This window comes from Rhodamnia argentea, chromosome 2 (assembly GCF_020921035.1).
Source record: "Rhodamnia argentea isolate NSW1041297 chromosome 2, ASM2092103v1, whole genome shotgun sequence".
Taxonomy (NCBI): Eukaryota; Viridiplantae; Streptophyta; class Magnoliopsida; order Myrtales; family Myrtaceae; genus Rhodamnia; species Rhodamnia argentea.
Window position 1 is genome coordinate 5,113,250 of NC_063151.1, and position 27,261 is coordinate 5,140,510.

At 37.1% G+C, this 27,261-nt stretch overlaps 3 protein-coding genes across 4 annotated transcripts; 2 read left to right on the forward strand and 1 right to left on the reverse strand.

Annotated features, from left to right (window-relative positions):
• Nucleotides 1-1,029: 1,029 nt before the first annotated feature.
• Nucleotides 1,030-26,776, forward strand: LOC115749998 (reactive Intermediate Deaminase A, chloroplastic). Of its 2 annotated transcripts, none has more exons than XM_030687072.2 (7): nucleotides 1,030-1,051; nucleotides 23,376-23,569; nucleotides 24,520-24,635; nucleotides 24,781-24,825; nucleotides 25,833-25,906; nucleotides 26,002-26,051; nucleotides 26,494-26,776. In XM_030687072.2, the coding sequence occupies exons 2-7, from the start codon at nucleotides 23,383-23,385 to the stop codon at nucleotides 26,586-26,588; spliced, it is 567 nt and encodes a 188-aa protein (XP_030542932.1). In that variant the 5' UTR covers nucleotides 1,030-1,051; nucleotides 23,376-23,382; the 3' UTR covers nucleotides 26,589-26,776. The 2 variants fall into 2 exon arrangements, with proteins under 2 accessions (XP_030542932.1, XP_048130335.1); XM_048274378.1 differs by lacking the exon at nucleotides 1,030-1,051 and adding an exon at nucleotides 8,011-8,029 and having other exon boundaries at nucleotides 23,373-23,569.
• Nucleotides 11,722-13,969, reverse strand: LOC125313919. Its single transcript, XM_048275133.1, has 4 exons — nucleotides 13,951-13,969; nucleotides 13,527-13,856; nucleotides 12,886-13,111; nucleotides 11,722-11,890 (listed from the first exon to the last, which is right to left on the reverse strand). The coding sequence occupies exons 1-4, from the start codon at nucleotides 13,967-13,969 to the stop codon at nucleotides 11,722-11,724; spliced, it is 744 nt and encodes a 247-aa protein (XP_048131090.1).
• On the forward strand, nucleotides 17,663-21,653 carry LOC115749997 (NEP1-interacting protein-like 1). Its single transcript, XM_030687071.2, has 5 exons — nucleotides 17,663-18,063; nucleotides 18,921-19,072; nucleotides 19,604-19,687; nucleotides 19,846-20,013; nucleotides 21,208-21,653. Exons 1-5 carry the CDS (start codon nucleotides 17,742-17,744, stop codon nucleotides 21,367-21,369), a joined length of 888 nt encoding a protein of 295 aa, XP_030542931.1. The 5' UTR covers nucleotides 17,663-17,741; the 3' UTR covers nucleotides 21,370-21,653.
• Nucleotides 26,777-27,261: the final 485 nt, after the last annotated feature.

The following is a 27,261-nucleotide window of genomic DNA, read 5'->3' on the forward strand; positions in this document are numbered from 1 at the left end:
TATAGCTGTTAACTTCGAATTATCTTTTCCGTTAGCACGCGCAATACACGCGACTTCTAAAGGGGTAAAAAATATAGCTCACCTTTTTTTTTTTTTTTTTTGTTGAAGAAAATGTATCTTTTCCTTTAATTGACATAAGAAGTTAATAAAAATACAGAAAATGAGAGAAAACTAAATTAATAAAAATACAAATAGTAGAGAAAATAAATATCATTAATACTATAAGGAAATAAGAATTTGTTAATATTTGATAAGTATGGCCACTTTGATAGGACTAAAGAAGATATCCTATGAAAAATAAGAATAAATTAGATATAAACAACGGTAAGGGAAGAGGAACACTTATGATTAATGAAATAACAAATGGGAGAAGCTGTCTTTTACTTATCGTGATCTCATTAATCGAAAGTTGGCTACAAGATGGCACCCATGGGTGTGTAATTTTTTAAAAGTAGTATTCCAGTGTGTGATTCTTTAGATTATTGTCAAAAGCACACGGCCAAATTGAGCTTGACCTATCATCCAAATCATCCTCCTAATTCTTTCTCAGTGGTGCTCAGCTGAATACACTAATCATGTTCATAACTGCCCTATAATCTCGATCACCTTAAGAGGCCTCGCACATCGCTTGAGTAGGAGAAGTTTAGACGATCTTTTCATTTATGAAATCTTCCTACTGATTAAGTTTTTTTGTATTGGCTCATTTAACGTATCCCGCTTATAAAATGGTTTACATCTCGAGTTGCTTCCGTGAGGTTCTAAATCAAAGACAACATATCTAAGGTGAAGAAAGTACACGCAATCGTGAAAAAAGTGGATAATTCATTATACTTATTTATCCACGATCTTCAAAAAGAGTACCTCTATACTGGAATCCAACGTACAAATGATTAATTGCACGAACAAGGATGTTAAACTAAATTCCAAGTAATTGAGAAAAGTTAACAGACAGGCACCCATCATAACGAAAATACTAAACCAATTGATTTTGGAGCTTGGGATTCAATACTGGAAGGAAAATTGAAAAAGAGAGAGAGAGAGAGAGAGAGAAGCAGTTTATCGTAAGAATAATCGAGGGTCTAAATTTTACTTAGGCAAAATATTATAAAAATGATTGCTAGTGAATGTAAGTATGTATAGCATATCATGTCATTCCGAGAACCAACTTTATAAATTAGTCTTAATATCTTTAAGAAAATTTTTTAACTATGGACATGAAGTGGATTTTATTTCAAATAATGGCTCAAAGTGTCATCATTGTTTCATAAAAAGGCCTGACTAATGGCATGTTCGCCATTTACTGTTTGATTTTTTTTTTTTTCTTTTTTTTCTTTCTCTTTTTTTTTTCCTTCCTTTTTGTCAGTAGCCGTCCATACCGGTTACTAGGGAGGGGTGGGCGGGTCACCCTCATTGGCTGCAACAAAGAAAAAAAAAGGGAGAAAAAATAAAATAAAAAAATGACAAGAATGCCCTTGGTTATGCCTTTTTTTTAAAGCAATTCAGGCCCTTATTCGAGAAAACAATAGTACTTTAGGCTTTTATTTGGAATTTTCCGTATCTTTAATATCATTCCAAACAAAATAAGCCGATGTTGAATTCGGTTTTGGGCCGTGCGAAAGTAACTAGCTCAAGGTTTTGGTTTACTGTTTGGTAATGGAAAAAATAAAATAAAATGCAGTGTACTTAGTAAAGCTCTTCTCTCGGGCCTAATTGGTAGGCTAAACAGTGTTTGGAAGATGAAAGCCCAGTTGTCCCCAAAGCATAGTTGGGCTACGAATTTGGATTGTTATGTGGCCGAGGATAGTTTTGTATACTAGGAAAACTTTATGTTAAATCGTGGCATACCCTCAATTTATGCTAGCGAATCTTGGTGGCTGGCCAAGCCGAACTCCATCGTTTCATGGTTGGAAAAAATGTTAAGTTATTTTTAATTTTTTTATCCAATCCGGATTTACCCCACCAAAAATCTGAACTTCTTATCCGGCATATATCCGTGTTTATTCGGTCCAAAAGATGTCCCCGAACACTGGATAGAACATTTCCTTATCTTATCCAAACTCAAATCCGGACTATCAAACGCAGTGCAAGGGTATTGTCCCTGAAAGGAGCTTTTTTTCCTCATTGTTCTTTTTCTTTTGGTCGATTTTTTTTTCCCTCTTTGTTCAGTGTGTATATTCTCTGAGTTCGACCAAAAAAAAAAAAAAATCTCTTAGAGAAAAACAAATACCATAAAAAAAAACCCCCAACCATGCTCCAAACTCTTTTTTCATCAACAAAAACCCAAAAACTTACTGCACAAATACTCTCAACTTTATTTGTGTCCCTAAGAAATCTAAATTTATATACGTTATTTATATATATATATATATATATATATATATATATATTCTATTTCAGTTTCATCCGGGGCATATTTGTCACAATGATATAAGTTCGAGGATTTGAGTTATTTATGGAAAAAAGTTCGGGATATTTGTGTCATAGTGAGCATAATTTAAGAATTTTATGGTATTAACCCAAAAACTATAGTAGAAGTCCGAAAACTTGTCTCTAAATGTAATCGAGTCCTAAGAATTTTAAAAAGTGCAATCAAATCTAAAAATTTGTCAAATTTACGTGATTAAGTCATTTTGTTAATTCCCCCAATTTGATAACAAAAAGGTTAACATGATTTTTTTTTATTTTCACTCTCCTACGTGACGTTAGGGTTAATAAAGCATTAAAACAACGTCGTTTTAATCAAAGTCTCAATTTTTTTTTACCTATATTTCAGTTAAATTAGATTAAATATAAAATAACTAAAAGTTTTTCCAAAAAGAAAAAGAAAAAGGGACGCCTTGTCCTCCTTCCGCCGCATTTTTTTCCCTCTTTGTGTGTGTATTTTTTTAACTTTTAGCCTTTCTTTTAATTTGTCTTTTTTTTTTGTAAGTGCAGAAGTCCTAAAACTTTCCAAAAGTACAATCAACTTCATAAACTTGTCACGAAAGTGTAATCAAGTCATAAACTATCAAAATGTGCAATCAGGTCTTAAAACTTATCAAATTGATCCAATCAAGTCTCGCCATTAATTGCACTTTTAGAAAGTTTTAGAACTCAAATGCACTTTTGTAACAAGTTAAAGGATTTGATTGTATTTTTTGAAAGTTTTAATTTTAAGACTTCTAGTGCATTTATCATTATTTTTTTTTAAAACCTAATTAATTAAGATTTGATGCATAAATTAGGATTCGGATAAAAACAAAGTCGTTTTAGTGCTTTAGTTAAGTTTAACGCCACGTAGGAGAAAGGAAAAAAAATAATATAAAAAGCCATGTTAGCATTTTTTATTAATCAAACTGGACAGTCTTAAGGGAAGGACATAAATCGTGTGAGGCGGATTTTGCTTCGCTAGCCCCTGGGTGTGCTACCGAGGCTTCGAGGTCAGCTTTTCCAAAATATTTTATTTAATGATAATACTTTGTCATAAGTCAATCCGTAAATGGTTAAATGCGCAGCGGCATGGCATTTTCTAAAATAAAGGCCCTCTTATCTCTCCCTTCTCCGAGCTCAAGGGCTGGTTTTTTAATCTGATTGGCCTGCGAATTGGAAGTTGCCTGGGCTTCATGGATTGATTAAGAGAGGATTATAATCACCGCGTTAGATAATTGTTTAAATAAGACAGAGAAGGCCTGAATAAAATTACGAGCAGCATAAAAAATTCAAATTGGCGGCTGGTATTTGAGTGCATTATGTATATTAACTGCACAATGTTTCACACGAATATGTAATTGAGCGAGTACTAATGACTCTTTCATTAATCAGCTTTGGTTCCATATGGGTTTTTAGCTATTCACCTTGTACATATATGTCATCTCTTGGACGACCACATACATTGATCTAACTGTTTATCATAGTCTTTCGATTTCTATGAATACATGACTAGTGCACATATCGCACATTGGTGCTAGGATGAATATAAATGCTTGCTTGGGCTATATTTGATATAATGAAATGAAGTTGAAACAATAATGTGGATATGAACGAAATAAATGAGGAAAATAATTTGAATTCTAGTTGGCAACAAATAAACAATTCTATTAGAAAATAACCTTCTTATGGTCGTTGGAGCAATTCAATGTGGTATATTAGACTAAAATAGACTTCGGATATTTAGCGCGTCTAATTTAATGAGATAAGATTTTCTTTTTCTGAATAAAAGATAAATGTTCTGTAAGTAGTAAAAGAGACTTTAGCACATTTTATGCATTTGACTTTTGCAAGAGTTTGGTAAACGAAGTGAAATATTTGACATCCAATTTCATAATCTCAATCACATCACAAACATCTTATTTCACTGAAAATTTCATGATAAAAGAAAATATTTTTCGTGGAAATTATTTGGAAGGAAAATAGATAGTTTTCATTTGTTTGGTGGTTTATGGAAGCGATTTCCTTCTTGTCAGAAGAAGAAGTCATTTTCTCAAGTCTAAACGTATTGTTTTCAGTCTAAGGATAACGTTTAGTTTTTTGTCATCCCAATATTGGAAAGTTGGAAAACCATTTCCCAGAGATGAATTTTCTTCAAACAAATGGATCATAAACAATACAAGCAATCACTTTTAATAAAATATTTTCCAACTTGTCACGATTTGTACTTGGAGGGTTGGGGGTTGAGGGAAAGGCGTAGTTGCTTTCATGTTCCGGATGGATACGTCTCAAGGTACTTGTTCATGAGTGCGGATACCAACCAAATCAAGAAAACAACCTAAAAGATTGTTAAAGTGATTTGAAAAGCTCGACTTTTCATGGACAGGGGCACTTCCAAAGCCCCATACTTATGGCAATGGTTGAGACATTTCGTTTTAAACAAAGTTCTTTTGGAGTCTCTACTAACCTTTTTTGGGGGTCAATTATAGAATCCAATCAAGATGGAGGAGGACTGTCTTAGTCCCTACTCAACCAGAGTTCTAAGTTCTTTTCTTTTGTTTTTTTTTTTGTTGGATCCAGAGTTCTAAGTTTAGGGACTTGCTTATTCTGATATTTCTATTAACGTTCTTTTAGTACCTAATTGGTTGTTTTTGCCTAAGAGTGATCACATGAAATATGGTTAATTCCCTTTTTGACTCATAATTTGTTTTTTCACCATGCTAAACGTTCATACATTGGGTTTTTGTAGGTGTCGTTTTCACGCCATTCTATTTTATTTGAGTCTAGAACAGAAAAATAACAATAAAAAGCGGTAAATAAACAATAAATGAAATGAAATAATGGGCTATTCTAAAACGATAAAGGAAAACCCAAAACTTGTCGGGTATTAATACAATCCGAATGAAAAATCCCGAGACACGGTTGGGGGTACAACAACGAATTAGATCGGATTGGACATTGGTCTTAAATCCACTATTCTCCAAGCTCACCTTCACCGCCATGGAATCCTAATGAACAAGAATTCTATACAAAAACTCTATACAAAATTGCTGATGTATCTACATTAGCACCAAAATTGATTGGGGATTGGATCTCGCATTTTCTTTACAAGAAGTCTGACATAAATTTTGACGAGCATTGGCCTTACTTTTGTCGGGCACACTGCTTTTTCATGATCCTCTAAGTCTGAATACTATTTTTTCTAGACTTACAACATTTTTTCAACTTTCGCCATCCATCTATTATTCTATGCACTAGATGATCTAGCAGACTCAATGAATTTGAGAATTCTTGTGTTTCTGGTTCATCTTTAGTTCATCCTACTTGAGGAATGGTGCTGTCTTCTTCTTCTTGGAATGGGCAATGATCTCCAATAGGGTTTAAGAAATGAATATACAGTCTCAATTGGGCTATACATGAAATAAAGGCATAGGATAGCAAATCGAACGCTCTTTATCATCTTAAGACACTTGAATTAAAGTTTGAGTTCAATGCAAAGAAATACTCAAAGAATGATGCTAGTTCAAGCAAGAAATTTTTAACAATTTTCTCACCTCGTGTTGCTGCTGATATTACGTCCGTTTGGCCCCGATATAGGATGGTTCCCGACAAGGATAAATAAATGAAACTCCGCTCGAAGGGGATTAACAACAGATAACCTATAGTATTTGGGAAAAAATAAATGAATGCCTCCGTTCCTTCGACTATCGTACCTTTTGCGAGAAAACCCTTTACCTTGGGGAATGAAGAAGATTACATATCGCTTAATTCGCTAGAGAAAGTAATTGGGATGTGTTTGGAACATGCTTGCCTTTCACCATCTTGTTATGCCCCCATTTCGCACATTCGATGCATTCTATGCAATTTATATTCCCCTTTTGAAGTTGGTAAATTAAACATGCAGAAAGAATGTAAAACAATTCAGTTAAATAATTAACCAGCTAGATATAGATACATGTGGCCCACTCACAAATGACAGTGTAGTTTACTTTTACACAATCAATAATCTGAAAATTTTATATAACAGGGTCATTATAATCCTCTCTGACGTGCGAAAACAACATAAAATGACAGACCAAATTCGAAGAGAATAAGATAGATCGCCACGGGTTAAAAAAAAAATTATGAGCATGGTACCTTGGTGCAAGCATCGAAAGTCAAGCCGGCAGCGGTTATTGCAGAGTATTAGTATTATGTGTGTTGATTGCACAATCTTTGACAGCTAAAAGGGATTGAGCAAGTATCCATTTACACAAGTGGAGGAGGATTGGCCAAGCATACGAGACAAGTATCGAGAAATGAAGGGCTTTCAATTATTGACTTCATCACGCAGATTTGGTGCATACATCCATCCAGCCCATAGAAAAAGCTCGGAACCACCATAGCAGCCCCAGGCTTTTAGCGCTTATCTCTTGGACCCACCACATACATTGATCCACCTTTTGTATCGTGATTTTTTATTACATTGTTGTACGTTGCAAGAATTCGGTCTGCCTACGTTGATAGAGTCGAATTTGCCCTTTTGGGGTCTGTCCACGAATCGAGCCGTGTCTCTCAATTACCATGAATTCAGATTGGAAGTGTACTTTTTGATGGGTTGGGGACATAGAAGTGCTATGGCTCAAATGTGTATGCCAGATTGAATGGACCAAAGTTGTATACCAGTACTCTGGCCAAAAAGAAGGAAAAATTATGTACCCGCGCATATGACAAATTTGGCTATAAGAAACTACATGCAACTCTGTGTGTGGGTAAAACTCGCTCGCGTGAGGTTGAGTCATGTGGCTCGCTCACACGCAAGCTTTTTGCCTTTTACTCGACAATTTGGTATGGCTCGATAAGTGTAACCGTCCTAATCGTAACAGGTCATGATGGAAGATGCATAAAAGACAAAACGATCAAGGCATAAAAGATGAAGATCGAGGCAAAAAAATATTCGGTCTAGGCTTCACATATCTAATGTTTTGATGGTTGAGATTACTGAGATAATATCCTTGCACACAGCTGATTTCTGTGAGGCCGAGTCATGTTTGCTTTAGGCGCGAGTAATTCTAGTACAAGATTCACAAACAATGATGACATGGAGAAACTTTAGGGTAAAATTAGAGACAGATACAAATGTGTCTGCCTTTAGAATGTTTTAGAGGCGGAGAATAAAAGCTTATAGAGGCAGATAATTATGTCTCTATGATGGCCTTTTTGGTAATGTTGGATCCAGGTGCAGATTGTAAAAGCATAGGAGAAAAAGTGCGAACAAAATAAATCTATTAGAAATTCAAAAAAAATAAAAAATAAGCATACAGTGCTTGTGTATATGTCGATTCAATTTTGCAAATTAACAAATCTCAGATTATTATGTATGTATCGATTTTACTTTGCATTTTAGCAAATTTATAACTCTTAAGCATAGATTGCTTATGTATATATCAATACTATCTTCCACTTTACCAAATCAATTTTAAGGACCGCTTTAGGAAAAGTACCAAAAAAGTCATAAACTTTTTTGTATTGGTACCAATTCAGTCCATTCAGCCAATTTTGATTGAAAATAGTTGACGAGAACGCTGGCCGTCCTCGCTGGCCCTTAGTCAAATAAAGAGAGAGAGAGAGAGAGAGAGAGAGAGAGAGAGAGAGAGGAAATAGAAGAAAAATGGAAAAAAGGAAAAAAAAAGTCAGAGAAAATTGCTAAAATATTTCAAAAATTATCCACATGAGCTCCAATTGAGTAGGACGCTCTTCGTTCACGTCAACAATTTCCGGCTAGAATTGGCCGGAAGGACTGTAGTGGAAATTCTTTAAAGATTTAGGATAGATTTGTCACCCCTACAATAGGTTTAGGACTTTTTTTGTAATTATTGTGGATATGTTTTTGTGTTAATTGAAAAGAACTCTCAGTTGTAAAACTTTCTAAATTTAGTTACGTATCTAAAAAATTCAAACATAATTACTTTTATCACACTGATTTAAAACTAATTGATCCACTACATCACGTGGACTATTAGTAAATGTATACTTAGAATCAATATTATATTTCTATTGTACATGGAATAGTCAAAAGAAGGGAAAATTACTTGATGAGTTTCATTGAATACCTGGGTTAAGGAAAAATCCTAGCACTTTTTTTCTAGATAAAACTCATTAATCTCTTTCACAGCAAATAAAGGGCGGTTTTTTTTTTCTTTTTTTGTTCCGTTGAGGCAAACAATCATCAAATGGCTCGTTCACACGACTGTGCAGAAGTGGTCAGTTATTCTTACATTCGGACCAAGCAAGGATCAAACATAATCAAATCTCAACAATTTTGAATATGGACATAATTAGTCCGTTACACATCTATCCTTTTTTTTTTTCCGTATTCCGAATGCATATATATTTTCGGTTTCTGAATTTTGAAGCGAAAAATTGAAAGGAGACATACGGAAACAAACCTAAGCTCTCTTTTGGGCCATCATTAGGAGATTGATGCATAGTAGTTTGTCTAATAGTCATTACATCGTCAATTTAATTTTGTTCTAACCTTGGCAAATTATGATAACAAGTTGTTAATTGCATCTATGTTTCTGTACCTTGGAGAAACGATAGTCAATCTCGTCTTTGACAACAAAAGCGTCATTAAAGCTCAGACACAAATGGACTAACCAGCTAGAGAACAATGGATGAAGTGTTTTTAGCTAAAGGAAAGGAAGTGATAAAAGAAACTTGGAGTTTTACTAAGTCTATCGACAGTGCAAAGTACGACTTCCACGGTCTTACAATTGAAAAATTGACATGCGACAGAGTCTAATTAGGTGATTGACTAACTTGCAGTATAGACACATGTAGACCACATAAAGGTGACAGTATAGTCCTCTTTTACACAATGAATAACCTAAACTATGATCTAACTAAAAAAATTTTATGAGCGTGGTACTTTGGTGCAAGCATAGGAAGTCAAGTTGGCAACCGTTTTGCAGTGTATTATGTGTATTTTATTTTATTTTTTGTTTGGTCTGTATCTCTAACTCTCATCTCTCTGACTTTTGCTCTGCCTCGAACTTCACACCTATGATACTAGTGTCCCCCCAATCTCTTTACTAGTAGGGCCGCAATGCTTATTGGCATATTATGTGCATTGTCTACACAATCTTTCACAGCTATATGGAATTCAGCAAGTGCATATGTACAGGAGTGGAGGAGGATTGGCCATGTATACAAGGAAAGTATCGAGAAAGGCTTCAATTATGACTCCTCATCAAAGCAGATTCGGCTTCATTCCATCCAGCCCATAGAGAAAACTCGGAACCACCATGACAGCCCCTGGTTTGTAGTAGTTCTCCTTGTACACGCTTATCTCTTCGACCCTCACCCACCGCACACATTGATCCACACATTTATCACGTTTTCTATTACATTGTTGTGTGTCGCTTGATTTGGTCTGCCTACGTTTATAGAGACGAATTTGCCCTTTTTGGGGGGTCTATCCAGAAATTGAGCTAAGTTTCTCAATCACTAAGAACGCTTTATTAGACATCATGGTTAAGTGCTTCATTTGTTTCTCACCATTATGTACAGATTGAAAGTGTACTTAAAATGATAATGACATAGGAGAAATTTTAGGGTAAAATTAAAGACAGATACAAATATGTTCCAACACAACATTCGAAAACGATAATGACATAGGAGAAATTTTAGGGTAAAATTAGAGATACATACAAATATGTTGCAAATTCACATCCAAGTAGAATACAATTAGGAACGGGAGTAAAGGCGACAAGTCATGTATCCGCCTTTAGAATGTTTTAGATGCAAATGAAAAAAGCTTATTGAGGCGGATAATTATCTCTTTATAATGTGGCTTCTGATCGTGATGTTGAATCTGATGTAGATTGTAAAAGCAAAGGAGAAAGAGCGCGGACAAAATAAATTTATTGGAAATTCTATTTTTTTTTTCAAGCATATATTGCTTGTGTATGTGTCGATTCAAATTTGCATTTTAGCAAATTTAAAATTGTTATGCATAATTGTTTATGTACCTATTGGTTTTATTTTGGGTTAATACCAAGGAAAATCTTAAACTAGTATACTTGTGACACATTTACCCCAAACTATTTTTTTAACCACAAAAAATCACAAACCGGTATACTTGTAACAAATTTACCCCAAACTGCCACGCTTGTGACAAATGTACCATCTATTAGTTTTCGTTAAATTCAATTGTCAAATTGCTGAGTTGGTGACACGTGGCGGTTGACTGGTATACTAGTTTGGGGTTTTTACTCTTTGTTTGTCACGGGTTTATCAATTTAGGATTTTTCGTGATATTAACTCAATTTGATGGAGGGTAAATTTGTCGGAGGTATACCAATTTAGGGTATTTCATGGTCAAAAGAATTAGTTTAGGATAAATTTGTATGAGATATATCGGTTTATGATTTTTGGTGGTCAAAAAAATAGTTTAGGGTAACTTTGTCACGGGTATACTAATTTGGAATTTTTCGTGGTCAAAAAAATATTATGGGCTAAAGTTGTCACATGTGTACCAGTTTAAGGTTTTTCATGGTATTAACCCTTTTATTTTTCATTTCAGCAAATCTATAACTCTTAAGCATACATTATTTATGAGAAATATTAGTTCTATTTTGCGCTTTACCAAATCTATTTTTAAGATGGCTTTAGTACATCTTTATTGATATTTTGAATGAAGGATTATGATGAGTTTTTGAAATTACATGCTTCACAAAATAAATGAATATTGTGTTGGCATCTAAGACTGTGTATGGTAACGTTTCTATTTCCGGAACAACTTTTGGAACAAAAACACTTTTTTCTGTTTCTGTTCCCGGTAACGATTTTTGGAAACAGAAACGCGTTTGGTAACTGCAAAAAAATTATGTTCTCGGAACAAAAAAAGAAAAGAAACGCGTTTGGCAACTGGATTAAGTTTTCGTTCCCAGGTAAAAAAAAAAACGTAAACTCGTTTGGTAAGCGCAAAAAAAATCAGTTCTTAATTTTTTTCATTTAATTAAGGCGACTAAATATATATTAAAATTAAAATGTCTTTATCTTTTTAACTTACTAAATCGAACTACATCTTATTTGTTCAATTTACTAAATCAAATTAGACCAATATATGTATAAATAGTTTATGCGCGATTTATCAAATTACAATATGGACGATATCAACTATAAAAAAAAATTGAAAGCGAAAACAAATTGAAATTAAACAATGAGAACATCAAATATGTTTTCCATATATAGGAAAAAATACAATTACGAGCCATACATAAATGTTCCCAAGTAGTTACAAATATGATTACATAATTGAAAAATACAAGGTCATGGAATTCCAGGCATATTGTAGTCACTTGCCATTTTATTTGTAATACTTTTCCTAAACATGTTCATCTTACTTGCTCGCACATCCGATATATCATCAGCAACCTCTTCTTTTGTAGACCCATATGCATAGTCGGGATCACCATCTTCGGAAAAGTTTCTATCCATCCTATTTTAGTCGCGAATATAATTATGAAGAGCACAACATACCGTCATAATGAAGGCTTGCTTCCGAATTGGAAAGGAAAGCATGTGTTGTAATATAAATAATCGTTTCTTCAGTAATCGAAATGCTCTCTCAATTACGTTCCGAAGTGAAAAGTGCTTATGGTTGAACATTTCTCTTGCTGTTATAACCCATCTCCCTCTCCCTCTATAATCATTTAAATGATACCGTTCACCTTTAAATGTCGCTAAAAATCCTGGAAGCGCTGCATAACCAGAATCTACCATGTAGTATTTGCCTACAACAAGGTACAATATAGATTTGTTATGCAATTGCGATATGATTATAAGCAAACTACTACTGATAGACAAAGAAAATACCTAGTGGTAATCGAGGAAAATTCTATTCGGGATTCTCGAGTGAAATCGAGAGCACTCCACAATCGTTGGCCGATCCTTCGCATCCAGCATACACATACGTAAATTTCATGTCAAAGGAACAGGCACATAGCACATTACGGGTGGTGGTGCCTTTCCTATTTCTATATGAAACTTGCTTCGACACAGGCACAACAACACTAATATGCGTACCATCAATAGCACCTATGCAACCCCGTGATTTTACAAAAGTATAGTGTTATACAAGATTATCAATTACAAGTATTTGATGATGTAAACTTAATATTGAAAACATACCTTAAAATAGCGCGAGTAGTTAGGATCCAGCATAATCTCCTCCAGGACAACATCAAAAGATGGTGCTTTGATGACTTCATTTGAAAGTTTTATCATTGCTTTCAACACTACAATAAAATAATTGCTAATTGTTTGTGGGGAATGTTGGAATCTCTAGCATAAAGTTCTCATAGAGCTCTTATGACCAACCATCAACAAGAAAATACCGAGTTGTTTATCTACCTTAATATATTGACTATTTTTCAACCAACCCTTTTCTATCATTAAATCACATAGATTTAAAAAAAAACATGTCTTTTTAACCTAAAGGCCTTGTATATTTTATCCGAGTATCCACGAATAATCTCGTTTATCCATTCGGCTCCCGATTGTTTACCGTCCCTACATGGTTCTTTCATATGCAAGCACTTGTCCAGCATCCGAGTGTAGAACCATGAACGTATTATCTTAATATGAAACTCATTCAAGCATGTTTCAACTGGAGCTAACCGTCCAATAGACACAACACTTGATTCCTCTTCCATTGCACCTATACCATCACACAAATACAATGACATTAATATAGGTACTTGGAAAAAAACATAAATTTCACACAATCTACAATAGTCATAGCTAATACAAACAGAAGAGTATCAACATTAATACCCTTAAAACCAAACAACAATCGACGAGATGAGTCACAAAATGAAATGAAACCGAACAATGCATAATCCACAATACATTTCCCAACATCTACTAAAAATTTTGGAGAAGTGCATTTCTCCTTTCGGAGGTATTTGTGATGAAAGCCTCCCTCAATTCAGTACTAACACATGCTTTGTTTACTCCTTTAGCGTAAAGACTATCGTCCAACTCGGGTATGGCAAGTAGGATATTCACCACAGCAGCTACGGAATATGAGTTCACGGGTGGCTGTGAGGTGGTCGAGGAGGACTTGATCATATCTTCAATGGCTTTGTAAGTCGTGATTAAATTGTACTGGCTACTCTTTCTTCTTCTCTTGGCATTCAGAGTCCTATCCAAGTTGTGCTTATCATTAACTGGAGTACTAGGATTGCCAGGTGTGAAACCTTTCTCATCAAGATGGTGATCACTAAAACCCTCTAGAAAATCATTACCATCATCTTCGCAATTGTCCTCGTCATTTGACAGTGTCAAATTGTGCCAACTTCCTATTGCTTGCTCCCCAGTAGCATCCGTATCACCAAATACAATGCATAAATCAGGATAGAAAGGAAACCCATCTTTCTTGAACTTCGCCCACTCACTATTATCTTGCAATTTTCATAATAGATAGCGTACATTAATAACTTAATCAAACATTTTAAAACTTACAGGTATAATGGTCTAAAAATGATAAAATGATACCTTGACGTGAACTTCCCATATGCTTGGATCATTGACGGTCACTCTTTTATTGACATTGTCCCAACAAAATCCGGATTGTGAAACAAGCTTCTTGAAACTATCATGCTGTGCTCTCGGCTGGTTCGCCTTATTTCTCGGTTGTCTTTGGGTATATTAGACTTCCATCTTGTTATTGAATGTGGTCGTTATATTTTTCCACCCCGCTTTATTGAAAGTACAAGAGGTGCGGTTTCCTTTTTTACCTCTTGTACTATCAAACTCACAAACAAGTCGGTGGAAGTTTCAGTCCATTTCGCTAAGGATGTCTCTTTTTGGGATGCGATCTTGTTGTTGACTAATGCATCATCATATTAACAATGCAATCGGAAGTTCAATCAACAAAAGTGCACTATTATCGGCATGAATAAACAATGAACTTATGCTCATATGAACTACCAAAACACTTTCAATGCAACGTTACAAGAGTTTTCAAAACAAACAGAGATACTTTCTTGCAATAAGTCCTATGCTGTAGCATGAACTGAGAATTTAAGTAAAGTGCTAGTAAAGTAACTGCCTTCTTATTTAAGTTGTTGGCATATCCTCCAGCACCGATGAAGAAACCAAGAATCAAGGAAATAAGAATCATAAGATCTGTATCTTTGATTAGCCACATTCACTCAAGTTTTCATCAAAAAAGAAGAAGGAAAAATCATGTAAGCATTTGACTACTTGAGCATGTGCAAGGAAAATATATTTGACATGTCCAGTTAATACTAGTTGCAGTCATCCATCACATTACCCAATAGAGTTGAAAACAAAAACCCTCGTGGCAAAGATCATACGAGGAACCTCATATACGCATCAAAAGTTAGCTTTTTTTATTACGAGATCAACGGATGCAGAGGGGAGAAGCCAATGGAGCGAGAAAAGAACATGAGAGCAATGTGAGAGCCCATGGCAAATCAAAACCACGTTGATCAAACATAAGTAAGATGGATTGCACGGGCATGCCAAACCAATGAAGGGCAAGTATAACATACCAAGCCACACAAACCAAAAACAAAGAAAAGCCAAAGAACAAGTAAACAACAATGGCCATAGACAGTTCTCAAGGACATGTTAAAAGCCAAAGAATAAGTAAACAACAATGGCCAAGGTCGAAGCTCGGCCAGCGATGGCAAGGCTCGGCTCGGCTCGGTTCACATGGCAAGCGCTCGGCCGACCCCCGGGTGGGTCTCCCGGGCGAGCCCCGCCTAGATCCGGGCGGGGCTCGGCTCCGCGCGGCAAGTGCGAGGCTGACCCCGTGCTCGTGCGAGCTCACCCGGTGTTAGGTGCCACGTTGCCAAGAAGATAAACAAGAAGAGGATGAAGCGGCAGAGACTCACTAGAGGAGCGGCGCCTTCACCTGGTCGAGGAATAGCATCGGCTGTCAAGGAATAGAGGGAGGAGTTGCTAGCGTCTTCAAAAGAGAGTGTAAGGGAGCAGCTAATGGTGTCTTCAAAAGTGTTCCTATAGCATTGAAAAGTTTTTCTAAAACGTGTTCCAAATTTTTTTTTTAAAGAGTGTTCCAGGAACACAGAAACAAATATTTTTTGTTTTTTTTTTTTTTTTTCTCTAAAAGTGTTCTTTTTTCTGAAAAGTGTTCCAGGAACACTTTGAGAATAATTTTTTACCATATGCGTTTCTGGAGCATTACCATACACACCCTAATAAACCTGCTACATTTGGTAATGATAACGAAGACTTTACGTTAGTATCAACATGTGTGTTGTTTCTCTAAGAAAGATACACGTGCTTGGATTCATGGCAATTGCCAGGAATTTTATGAAGTATCTAGACGATAGCGATCAACATTCACCATATGCAAGAGTGTATCCAATACATCGTACATGTGCTAGGATTCGTGCCCTGTGTCTTCTATTAATCGGTGAATTGCATCCACATGATGGGATTCTAATCTGCTTTGAATAAAGCTCTACGCAAGCTGCAGTGGAGTTTGATTGGCGATAATATTTATGTCGTTATAGTTCTATGTTATTTCTCTTACCGAAATTCATGTCTTAAACCAACAGTAACAATAAGGGAAAAGTGTCAAAAAAGTCATAAATTTATTGCATTAGTGCCAATTCAATCCTAAACCTTTTGTATTTATGCCATTTAAGTCATAAACTTTTTATTAGTGCCAATTCAGTCCTAAACCTTTTACAATAGTGCCAATTTAGTCCTAAAAATTTTGTATTTATGCCAATTGAGTCAATTTGGCCAACTTTTATTGGAAATCACTGGCATAGACGTCAATTATCCTACATGGCACGGTTGGCGCTAACGTGGATATTTTTTAAATTTTTTTTGATATTTTAAATAATTTTTAAAAATAATTTTGAAAAAAAAACAAAAAAAATGCTTAAAAAAATGATATTAAAAAATGTCCAAGTTAATGCTAGCCATGTCATCTAGGACAATCGATGTCGACATCAGCGATTTTCCATCAAAATTGACCGGATTAACTCAATTGGTATAAATATGAAAGATTTATGATCGAATTGGCAATAATACAGAAGGTTTAGGACCAAATTAGCATCAATAAAATGTTTATGACTTAATTGGCACCAATGCAAAAGGTTTATGACTGAATTGGCACAAAAAAAAAGGTTTAGGACTGAATTGCTACTAATACAATAGGTTTAGGACTTTTTGACACTTCTCCTGTAAGAATAATATAACAAGTATACGTTTGGACCTCACGAGTATAAAACTAACTCTTTGTTTATTATTATTATTTTTTTGTGTTTCTTTCTTTTCTGCTACTTTTTCTTACTATTACAATTTCCCCCCCTTTTAAAGTCTTATTCTTGGACTTTGTTCTAGCCCAACTTCGAAAAAGATTGACGAGTCCTGTTGAACAAGCGTCATGCATGCACAACTTGGAAGATCGTTCACAAAGATGACGTACTATCGAATTCAATGATCCTGAGAAAGAGAGCCTTAGGGTTTCTCATGCTTTCCTTATTCTTTTGTCTTTTTTTTTTGTCAAAATTACAAAATTGAGAAAAGTACCGCAAAAATCCTAAATCAATTGCATTGGTACTAATTCAGTGTTAAATCTTTCAATTGTATCATTTTAGTTCTAAACCTCTTACATTTGTATCAATTTAGTCAATCCGATCAATTTTGACTTAAAATCGTTAACATAGACGCCGGGGGCCAATCTTACTATGAGAAAAAGTGGAATCATAAGGGGAACACACTTGCGTTACTGCTGCGATGTTTTGCAACTAGATGCTCCTTGAAGTTTCGTGTATTGGGGTCTTTCCAAGTACTAAACGCAAATATCTCCCCAGCAAGATTGCGACACTGTCTTCACCAATCATCCATTAATGTACATGCTTTCATGTGCATGGAGTAAAGTATAAGTCAATTTATTGTTAGCTTATAAGTTTGATAGCGATAGCTAAAATTTGAACACATGATCATCAGTATTTGAACCAAGATATACATGCGAACACGACTTGCGTCCATTACCGATTTGTGGTCGACGATTGGATTTTGCCCAATAGAGACACAAGTTGCATCATCCACTATTCAAGTATGTGAGCACAAATCACTTTCTTCAACACCTAGTTGTAATACTATATATGGTTTTCTTCATCTCAAGTAGCCATATCTCCCTTTCATGTAGACTCGTGCATGTACCTGCAATGTATCCCTGTAGTGTGGTGACCATAAGTGAGGTGGCTCTCATCTTGCCCTCTTAAATGCTGCTTGACATTAATCTCTCTCCCTCTCTCCCTCCTTCCCTCCTCCTTTAAATGCGCTCTTATTACTTCATACATTCCCTAGGCAGCCTCTCTCCCTCTCTCTCTCTCTCTCTGTGCTATTCAAGAGAGTGTTCTGTTTCAAGACTCACCTCGACGCAGCTCTGGGCTGATCCCCTCCAGCCAGTCTCGAGTTTGAGGATGACGATGAAGAGGTGGGTCTGTGGAGTGCTGAAACATGTTCAGCTCAGGCTCAAGGAACTACCTGCTGCTTCTTTGTGGGTGGGTGACGGAGCTGGCGCTTCAAGAACTGAGTGTTTCTGCAGATTCTTGAAGAGAGCTTTACTTGCTGCTTTCACCTGCGCTTTTGCTTTTGGTGAGTTCTATCTTCCACTTTCCCCAACACTTTTGCAGCTTGTTTTTAAGTACTTGCCAGGCCAAGTCATGCATAAATTTAGCTTTCCACAACTTTTTGCTAGCACTGAACTTCAGTTCAGAGAGACCACAGAGCGAACTCAAACTCCCTAGGAGGCCATCAACCAACCTGCAACACCATAATGCAAATACTAGAGAAGTAGTTTATTGTGTTGAGCCTTGAGCTTTGAGCTGATCCGAATGCTGTCATGCAACTGCTTGCATGTGCTGGCCCAAAAACCAAGTACAACAGAGTCATCATTCCCTCTTTCCAATTCAATGCAAGTTCCTGGTACAGAGAAGCATCATCACATTATTGCATCCTAGTAACACTCTGTCCCTAATTTCCCAATATTATCAGCCAGAGCAGGCGGTACCTTTTTCAAAAATGCTTTGCAGTTTTACCATCGCCAGTCCTTATTTATTGGTTCACTGGGTGTCATCTGCCCTCACCAGTTAAAAAGACGAATTAAATTCACTTAGGTGGAATTTACAGTCTTGCTGTTTCGCGCTAGAGGGATGGTGGGACAATAAGAGGCTCAAACACTATTCCTAACTTCTAACTAGAAAAGAGTTAATGCAAATAAACTCAGTTTATCGCAGTTAATGAAACAAGCGAAACTACGAATTTCACACACGATAGTCTCCTTGCGACCGGTCTGCTTTCCCTCCGAGCGATAGACCGGGTCTACACGATAATTCCTCGGTAAGTCGGCTCGGCACGAAGCCTTGGCAATATGGCCAACTTATTGCCTTCACAACTAGGGCTTTGATTACTATATCACACAACACTTACGGGGCATGTGCTAACTTCTTTAGGTGGAGCTATTGTCGGAATAATCACAGGAGCGCTAAAGGGACAGACGACGGAGACGGGGTTCGTGAGAGGAGCAGGAATTGGGGCAGTGGCTGGGGCTGTCACTGCGGTTCAGTTGCTGGAGCTTATGGTAGATGGGGAGTCACTTTCTAAGGTTCTAACTTTAGCTGCAACCTTTTGTTTTCTTTTGTTACATAAACGATCATTTCTTGGCTTATATAGACCATAGAATTATTTAAGGTTGTTCACGTGATTCGTATACCCTTTTGTCGCATATGCTTGTGGCGAGACTTTGTTCCTGACTTCATAAATGTCTTGCCGAATGAAGCCTAACTTTACTCTCCTCCTGTTTTCTGACGGGATAGGTACAAACTGACTCTGACTTGATATTTCTCATTCTAGATATTTTCTTTGTCGAATATAAAGGCGTAGTATTTGGTATAAGAGGTAAGGAAAACACTTATTTGACCCGCAACAAATGAAATCCGAAAAACGAAGTATTGGCAGCATTTCTATGTGGAGATTCAAAGCTTAACGATTGGTTGGTTCGTACGAGGATTTTCGTTTTGGATCCTGACAACTCTATAATTCTCCAAGTTCAAGGATTCTCTTTTTCTTCTTCTTTTCTGAGGCAGAAACAAAAACATCAAATGTAATGTTTTCTCAAGTTCACTTCTTTTTGCAGGTTGCGCTCCTGTGCAGCTTAGTGGATGGGAAAGTATTCATGGAATGGGTAGGCCCTGCAGTGCTCAAAGCCTATCAATGGCAGGCAAGTAACCCAACCCCAGCAGCTGTTTTTACCAGATAATTGACTGATTCATCTAGCAGATAATTACGACTCACATTAAATGATCAGATCCTAATGCACTTTGTCTTCTTTTGAACGAAAATCCTAACGAAATGCGAAATGAATTTGTGGGAATGCAGGTGAGCAATCTGGAAACACCTTATAGGGAGATTTCAGACATTTATGACACTGCAGAAGATAAAGGGCTGTCCCTGAATTGTATTCAGAGGCTTCCTGAATACCATTTCCAGTCTAGCAAGATGGCCAAGAAATCTGTTGATGGACCCTGCTGCTCAATCTGCCTCCAGGTGAACTTCAGCTTGAAAACCCTCATAATCCCTTAAAGTATCCCTGGAGTTTTATAACTGAAGGAGGAAAATCACCAAAGGGAATTAATTTAGAGTTTGGCTGTAGTCCAAGTACAAATTAACTGCTACATTGGTAATTGGATTCACCTACCTAGTTCCTTCTAATTATACCGAGACTGGTTCATGAAGTTGGCATCCTTGAGTAATGTGATAGGTTCTAGATGACCATTTAAAAAAATGGGTCATATGCTGTTAAAATATGTCTCGAGTTTGATCCTAAAACGAATATATGAATTGCAGAAAAAATAAAGGCCGAACTTCTGTGGATGTACAAAATCAAGAGAATCCAAACCAAAACGAAAAGGATATATTCTTGTTGGATTTGGCGAGGGACTTTACACGATGCGGTCTCGTATTTGGTTTTGATTATGTGGTTTTTCAATAGAAAGCCCAAGTGGACTTTGATTTGGGGATTATTGACTCAGTTAAGAAAGGATAAGGACTTGTTCAAATAATTAAAAGGAAAGGATAAAGAAAGAAAAAAAAGATACGTACTCTATCATGCAGAAGTTGTTTTGCGTCCTGCTTGCATATATAATAGCAAGTGATCGTCTTGGCCGAAGATCATCGTTGAAGTGCCGACGTACGAGCACTTGATAGAGGATTTTCTCCATCATCTAGTTCTAAGTGTTGAAGCCAATAGAAATCTTGTATCAAGGTTTGTGTTATTTTTCTTTTGCGAGATTATTTCGCGAGGAATTGGGGGCTAAACACCGTGTGTGTTATTTGATATAATTAGGGCATGGGAAACACTGAGAGTGTTTGAGTTACTCGAGTTTGATCTGTAATCTTCATGTATCGTTTGAGCTATAGTGAAATTTGTTACTGCTCTCCCCGTGGACGTAGGTCTTTGCGACCGAACCATGTACATCCGGTGTTGATTTATTTTCTTGTTCTGTCTATTTATCGTATTCCTCACAACATATGCAATGCTCAATACAGTTTGCCACGCCACTTGATATACCGACTTGTGAATTAGTCCTAATGTAGATAGCGTTTCTCTTCTTTCTAACATGGCGGTCTCAGTGTTTTTGATTACTAGGAAAGACCATGGAAGCTCTGGTGTGCATGCTTGCACAAGCGGTAGCATCCTGGTACTTTAACTAATGAGTGCATGGCTTTTTGCTTCTTCAGGACTTCCAGGAAGGAGAAACTGGAAGAAGGCTTCCAAAGTGCGGGCATATTTTCCATTTGGAGTGCTTGGACGCATGGCTCGTCCGGCAAGGCTCGTGCCCTATGTGCAGAGACGATATATGTGAACACGAGAACGCCGACTGTTTCTTGAATAACTTTTGAGTTCCGAGTCGCGAGGAGATTTGAGAGGTCTTCTTTCGACAACTTGTAATATATGCGCGCACTGCAACATCAAGAAGTTGATTTGCGAAATGCTTGGGAGACTACACATTAGGCACAGGATATAGAGTTAACGAATAACTTGACTTTGCTGAGCTAACTTTCATATGCTTTGTAACGCAATCTGCATTGTAGGACACGAAGACATGGACCGACTTCATAGGTCGAATGCGATCTCAAATCATTAAATAATACGAGTTCGAGAAGCAAGCTCTTAATCTAAGAGCAGTGACTGTAAGCTATGATTATAACCTTAAGCAGCACTCTAAGATCACCAAGATTAGGTGCACCAATCACAATAATGGAACAGAAGAATATACGTACCTGATTTGGCATACATCGTTTTTGATGCGGAATATTGACGTTCCAATGTTCAAGAGACTACTCACATCTATCACGTTTTGTGGCGATTCTTTATATGAGTTTATGTGAGCATTAAGGTTTAAATAAGGGATTTGAGCTCTATTTATAGAGTTTGTAACCTTACCTCTCGTTATGGATAATGTTTAACTCACAGATAAGGTTACAAACTCGGCCTATGACTATTCGGTCCCATATTGGACTAGTTAAGAAACTTTATCTTCAAGAAATCTTATCTCTAAGAAATCTTATCTCTTTACTTTAATAGATCAAATAATAATTAATTTAATCCAAGGCATGATTGAAGCCTGGGTTCTTGAAACTGCAAGTGTAACATCTAATTTGTGGATATAATGGTACATCCCTTGTGTGATGTATCATTTGATCAGTGATTCAAATTTTCGGTGTTTTAGGCATATTTCCGCAAATTTGATGCTTAGAATAAGAGATTTAGTTTCCCTCAAAAATGGTCAAAGCTCTTTTGTGTTCAGACATTAACAAGAAAGCTATGTGCTATGGAAGTAACCCAAAAAAAAAAAAAGAAGAAGGCCAGTAACTTTTACCAATCACAAATAGTAAGATCCCATGTTCTTGGGTCATAAGAAGGTAGTCTAATGAATCTTTTTAAATAAGCTCATTCTTATGCGTGAAAATTGACTCTAGATACTTCGTAATCATTACACAAAAAAAATATAGTTCATCGGACCAAAGAAGTGGACAAAATTTAGTAAATGCAAAGGAGAATCTCCAAGGAATCGATATGACGTGTGAAAATTGACTAGGAGTGTTACTTGACAATTATACAATAAAATCAAAAGCTCTTTGAATCAAGGAGGAGATGGACAAAACCGAGTGCATCTAAAAGAGATTCTCCAAGAAATCTACAAGTACTGTATTAAGATGCATCAACTTATAGCTGTATTATTAGGGACTATGCCTCCCATTCCGATAACGAAAATGCCAACATTACAGTCCGTCGCTCTTTGCATGAGTAACGGACCATTGTTAACCACAAAAAGTGTTGTTTGGAACCTTATGACCAGCTTCTCCGTTTTCTGCAACGTTGCCTTTTAATTTTAGATGCAAACTAAGCAACAATGTCAAGAAATTATTGCCTTTTACATTACTATTTCTACTTTCTTCCTTTTTCTAATGGCCTTCTACTCCTTCTCTTTCTATCTTTTGCTGGGTCCTCTTCTCCCTCTCGTAACAGAGCCTCTTATTCCGTTTGAGACATGGTGATTTTAGTTGGTCATCTGCACACCAACCAAAAGAAATCATTAAGACATTTTCCACTTAAATTCGATCAAAGTAGCTGGATAAACAAAATACGAAAAATCAAAAGAGAGACAATTTGGGTTGAACAAAAAGCCTACCGAGCATTCAATATGGGCTGCTCCAACCCAATTCATCTACGGCCCAATAAGCCAAAGCCCATTTATAGTCAACGAGCAACGTCAAAAAATACTCAGAGACACAGAATACAGAAAAAAGGTCAAAAGCAAAACGTTTGTCCACCATTTTTCTACTGCGACCCTGACTGCTCTTCACTCCCACCAAGTACCAACCAAGCACCAAGCTCCCGCGAGAGAGAGAATGTCGTGGCTTGCTTCAAGAGCGTTCCATGCGCCGCCGATCGACATGAGGGCACTGCGGGCCCGGTGCCCTTTGGCCATGGGCGTCAGTTGCGCCTCCGCGGTCGGCACGAGCTTGTGGCGATCGTCGTCGTCTTCGGGGCGACGGACCGCACCGTTTGCTTGCTTGGGCATTTCGACTGATGCTCGTGAGTCCCCTCTTTTCCTTGTTCCTCTCTGTCAATGTATCTCGCTGCCGGTTTGTCTTATCCCACCATACATCGCCTAGAGAGAAGTAATCCAAGTCAAATTTTTGACTTTTTTGTGTTGATTCCGTCAGTGATTGATGCCATTGAGTCGAAACCTTCTTCTATTCTACCTTTTTTTATGTTAAGGATGCTAGAATTTGGGTGTTATGCTTCGTGACGTGCGTTTTGATCGATATGGAGTCAATTTGTTTCTGAATTTTATGCTTACAGCTTCCTCCGAAAGTCCATTACCTTCTAACTTGATCTGCTTTGCAAGCTTTTTGCGGTTGTTTTTGGCTAAAGGGATGGCATTGGCGTGGATTGTCCCTCTGTCGTTTGTGTATTTAGCTGCTCGTTTCATTAGTAGGCACTGGAGTGTGAATTGCGGAATCCGTTCTTGATGCAAATGCTTAAGGATATGGTTTCAGGAAATTCGCAAAATTGGAGTTGTCAGTTTACTTGGCAACTCATTAGTCAAATTGAAATGGGTGATTGAGACCCAAGTTTCTCTGACATGCTTTCAAACCTTTGAGATCTTAGAGTTACATGACAAATTGACACCTCAATTTTCACTGTGTAAGAATGCTTATAATCAATGGTCTTACAGTTGGACTTGCAAAGAGTTTGAATTTTGTATGTGTTGTTGAGCTTTTGCTTTTGGGACTTGATGTCAGATGTGAATTGGCAAAAGGCTAAGAAACTGCTTACAGATGCCACCTGATGATGGTCACAGTACTGGATGGCCTTTTAGTGTCTGCCATCTCAATAAAGCTTACTCATTTAATTTCGCAACTCCAGTACCAAAATCATCAAATCAAGGGGACAGACAAGAGAGACTTAGCTTTACTATATTTTACTGTTGTATCAGATATAGTGGGAGTCCCTAACCGGAGCAATTAATTTTTTTTTAGGTTTAAAGGAAGCTGTTCAAACAGACAAAGCTCCAGCTGCTTTAGGACCCTACTCACAGGCTATCAAAGCCAACAACCTTCTGTTTGTATCTGGTGTTCTTGGTCTCGTTCCAGAGGTAAGCAGTTCAAGTATTATTTTATGCATCATCAATTCCTTTAGTATGATCATGGCCATATAATGTCACACTAAACAGAGCTTTCTGCCTAAAAATTGCATGAAATATCCAAGTGTAACGTTGTATGTTGGATATACTGATGCAGACTGGACAATTTATCTCTGACAGTGTGGAAGACCAGACAGAACAGGTAAGATACATGACCTACCTGCATTGGGACTTCAATAACCATTCTATCTCCGAGAGAAAGATATGATGATTTATTAAGCAATTCATCCATTATGTAGAGGATGCTGTTTTTGGATGCTTGGTGTGCTTGGAAAGTATATTCCTGTTTGTTATTTCAATAGTGACAATAATGGGCACAGGGTTCGATCTATCTGGCTCCTATGAATTATTGCTGAGAAAATATTGGATGTGCCTGACATGCTACGTAGGCTATAAACCACTTCATTAATTGGTTGCCACATGTCCAAGTGGAACCCATCATTTCAATTTTATTCTCTCCTCTGTTACCCAAGCTCTGCTCTGTTACTATCTCTCTCTCCTCTCACTCATGGAGTCAAAGTTGGACGGCTCACCTGTTCTTCGGCCTCAAGGAGCCCACCCCTTTCTATGAGGTGGAGGTGTTCGTGTTTTTTGAGGTTGGGTGTGAGTTTATGAAGGTTTCTGCAACTTGAAGCAGGTTTTGATTTCTCATTTAGTTTCATGCATTTACCTTGAGATTTGTCTGCAGAAGAAATAGAGGGCTGGAAAAGAAATTTAATTAAGCTTTAATTTCGACTTTGATTCCTAATGAACTGTAAAAGCTCAAGGGGTTTTGCTTGTGAATTTTCTGTGTAAATTCGGTCATCTTTCTGTCCACATCTTTGTTTGGGGTGCTTGTTAATGGAGTGCAAGCATTGCCTGATTTATGGTATGGTGCAGAAGGAAGAAGAAGTAACAGAGGGGTAAGAGAGGGTAATGGAGCGGGAAGAGAGAGAAAGAGAGGGGCAAAGGAGGGAAGAGAAAAATGTGAAAAGTGGGCCCAATTTGGACACATGGCAATCAAAGAGTGGAGTGGTCTATAGTCTACATGGCATGTCAGACCACGCAATATTTTCTCATTATTGCTCTCTGCTGAGTAGAATTTACCATTGCTTAGATGCACTTGATTTGTTAGTTTGCTAACAAAGGTGGTATTCTGAAATTGCGTAGCTTCTCAAAAACATGGGGGAAATACTGAAAGCTGGGGGTGCCAGCTATTCTTCTGTGGTCAAGACAACGATTATGTAAGAAATCATAGTTTTTGCTGGACTGCTGAATTTATTTTTTGTAAGGTTGAAACAGACTTAAAGAAATTGGATTTGCCAATCCCTTTTTGCAGGCTGGCTGACTTGCAAGACTTCAAAAAAGTGAATGAGATCTATGCAAAATGTGAGTTCTGGACTAGTGTAGCCAATTGGGGACACAAATATATGTCTTTTGGTTCCTTGATGCGAGGCATATGAAATTATTAAGTCATATGGTCTAATGGCATTAGTTCAATACTTAAAGAAATGTAAAAAGTTAGAATATCTTCATTAGCTGAAGAACATAGTAAGAGATTTTTCAGAATGGTGTTTTGACCAAGCACACGATTATCTGAGCACACACATGTGGGTTGTCTCGTTTTCACCTTGGCATTCAACAGGAATACAGTAACACATTGTGGATTGCGATAGAACTTATGAACTGGGATAGCTCGATGCAAAATAGATTGATAATTGACCGGCGGATGCTTGGAACAAAAGGATTTATCTATCCTGTCTATCAAGTTAGATTCTTCAATACTCAATGTTAGACACCTTTAAAGTGACTGGATGTCTTTATCTTGCAGATTTTCCGGCACCTGCCCCAGCTCGCTCAACATATCAGGTTGCTGCTCTGCCGCTGAATGCAAGGATTGAGATCGAGTGTATTGCAGCACTTTAATGGGCTTCTGCACAATTGCATACAAACTTCTTGAATGAATCCCGTTTATGAGATTTAAGGGAAGTTTAACTGCATGAATATTTTGTAATTGTCACAACAATCTATATCGGTGATGCGGCACTGCGTTGGACTGTGGACTTAGATTCTCTGACATGCGGTGTTGACCTAGCGACATGAGATTAATCGCAGTGGCAACTCTTTTAATTTCCTCTTTCCCTATCTATTGAGAGAGTCTGAAAGCAGAATGAAGAGATGTTTATCAAGCGACCTATAAGATATTGTCACTTTGCTTATAGGTTCTTCTGTGGTCACTGCACATGATGCGTAACAAGTATCCTGGCTAGCAGCGCAACACAAAGAGTTTGTTTACTTATGATGGGTAACAGGGTTACAGCCAACTCAGTTATGCAACTTAGGCAAGAGCAATGTCAAACGTGGTTGGAGAGCTTGAGTGGGGACTCTGCTGAACTAGTATCCTACATTCATAAATTCAAAGGTTGGAGAAAGTTTTAGCGGACTCTCTCTTTCCTCCCCTTTCCATGTTTTTTTTTTGTAAAGGGTGAGAAATGATATCATATCCCCAGCCAAAAGAGAGACTCATAAATGATAGGGCAACCGATTTTTTTTAATTAAATTAAGATTATGAGACCAATTTCAGGAACATATGCGAGTA

What these genes read in the sequence shown, in the direction of transcription:
- LOC115749997 (XM_030687071.2), top strand. Translation starts at nt 17,742, where the DNA reads ATGCGCTCTTATTACTTCATACATTCCCTAGGCAGCCTCTCTCCCTCT. An exon ending in ATGGGGAGTCACTTTCTAAG is followed by an intron (nt 19,073 to 19,603) that starts GTTCTAACTTTA and finishes TTCTTTTTGCAG; the next exon opens with GTTGCGCTCCTGTGCAGCTT. An exon ending in TCAAAGCCTATCAATGGCAG is followed by an intron (nt 19,688 to 19,845) that starts GCAAGTAACCCA and finishes GTGGGAATGCAG; the next exon opens with GTGAGCAATCTGGAAACACC.
- LOC125313919 (XM_048275133.1), bottom strand. An exon ending in GACTTACAAAGCCATTGAAG is followed by an intron (nt 13,112 to 13,526) that starts ATATGATCAAGT and finishes GTGATGGTATAG; the next exon opens with GTGCAATGGAAGAGGAATCA. An exon ending in AAAATATACAAGGCCTTTAG is followed by an intron (nt 11,891 to 12,885) that starts GTTAAAAAGACA and finishes CGACTAAAATAG; the next exon opens with GATGGATAGAAACTTTTCCG.
- LOC115749998 (XM_030687072.2), top strand. Translation starts at nt 23,383, where the DNA reads ATGTCGTGGCTTGCTTCAAGAGCGTTCCATGCGCCGCCGATCGACATG. An exon ending in TTCTTGGTCTCGTTCCAGAG is followed by an intron (nt 24,636 to 24,780) that starts GTAAGCAGTTCA and finishes ATACTGATGCAG; the next exon opens with ACTGGACAATTTATCTCTGA. An exon ending in TGGAAGACCAGACAGAACAG is followed by an intron (nt 24,826 to 25,832) that starts GTAAGATACATG and finishes GAAATTGCGTAG; the next exon opens with CTTCTCAAAAACATGGGGGA.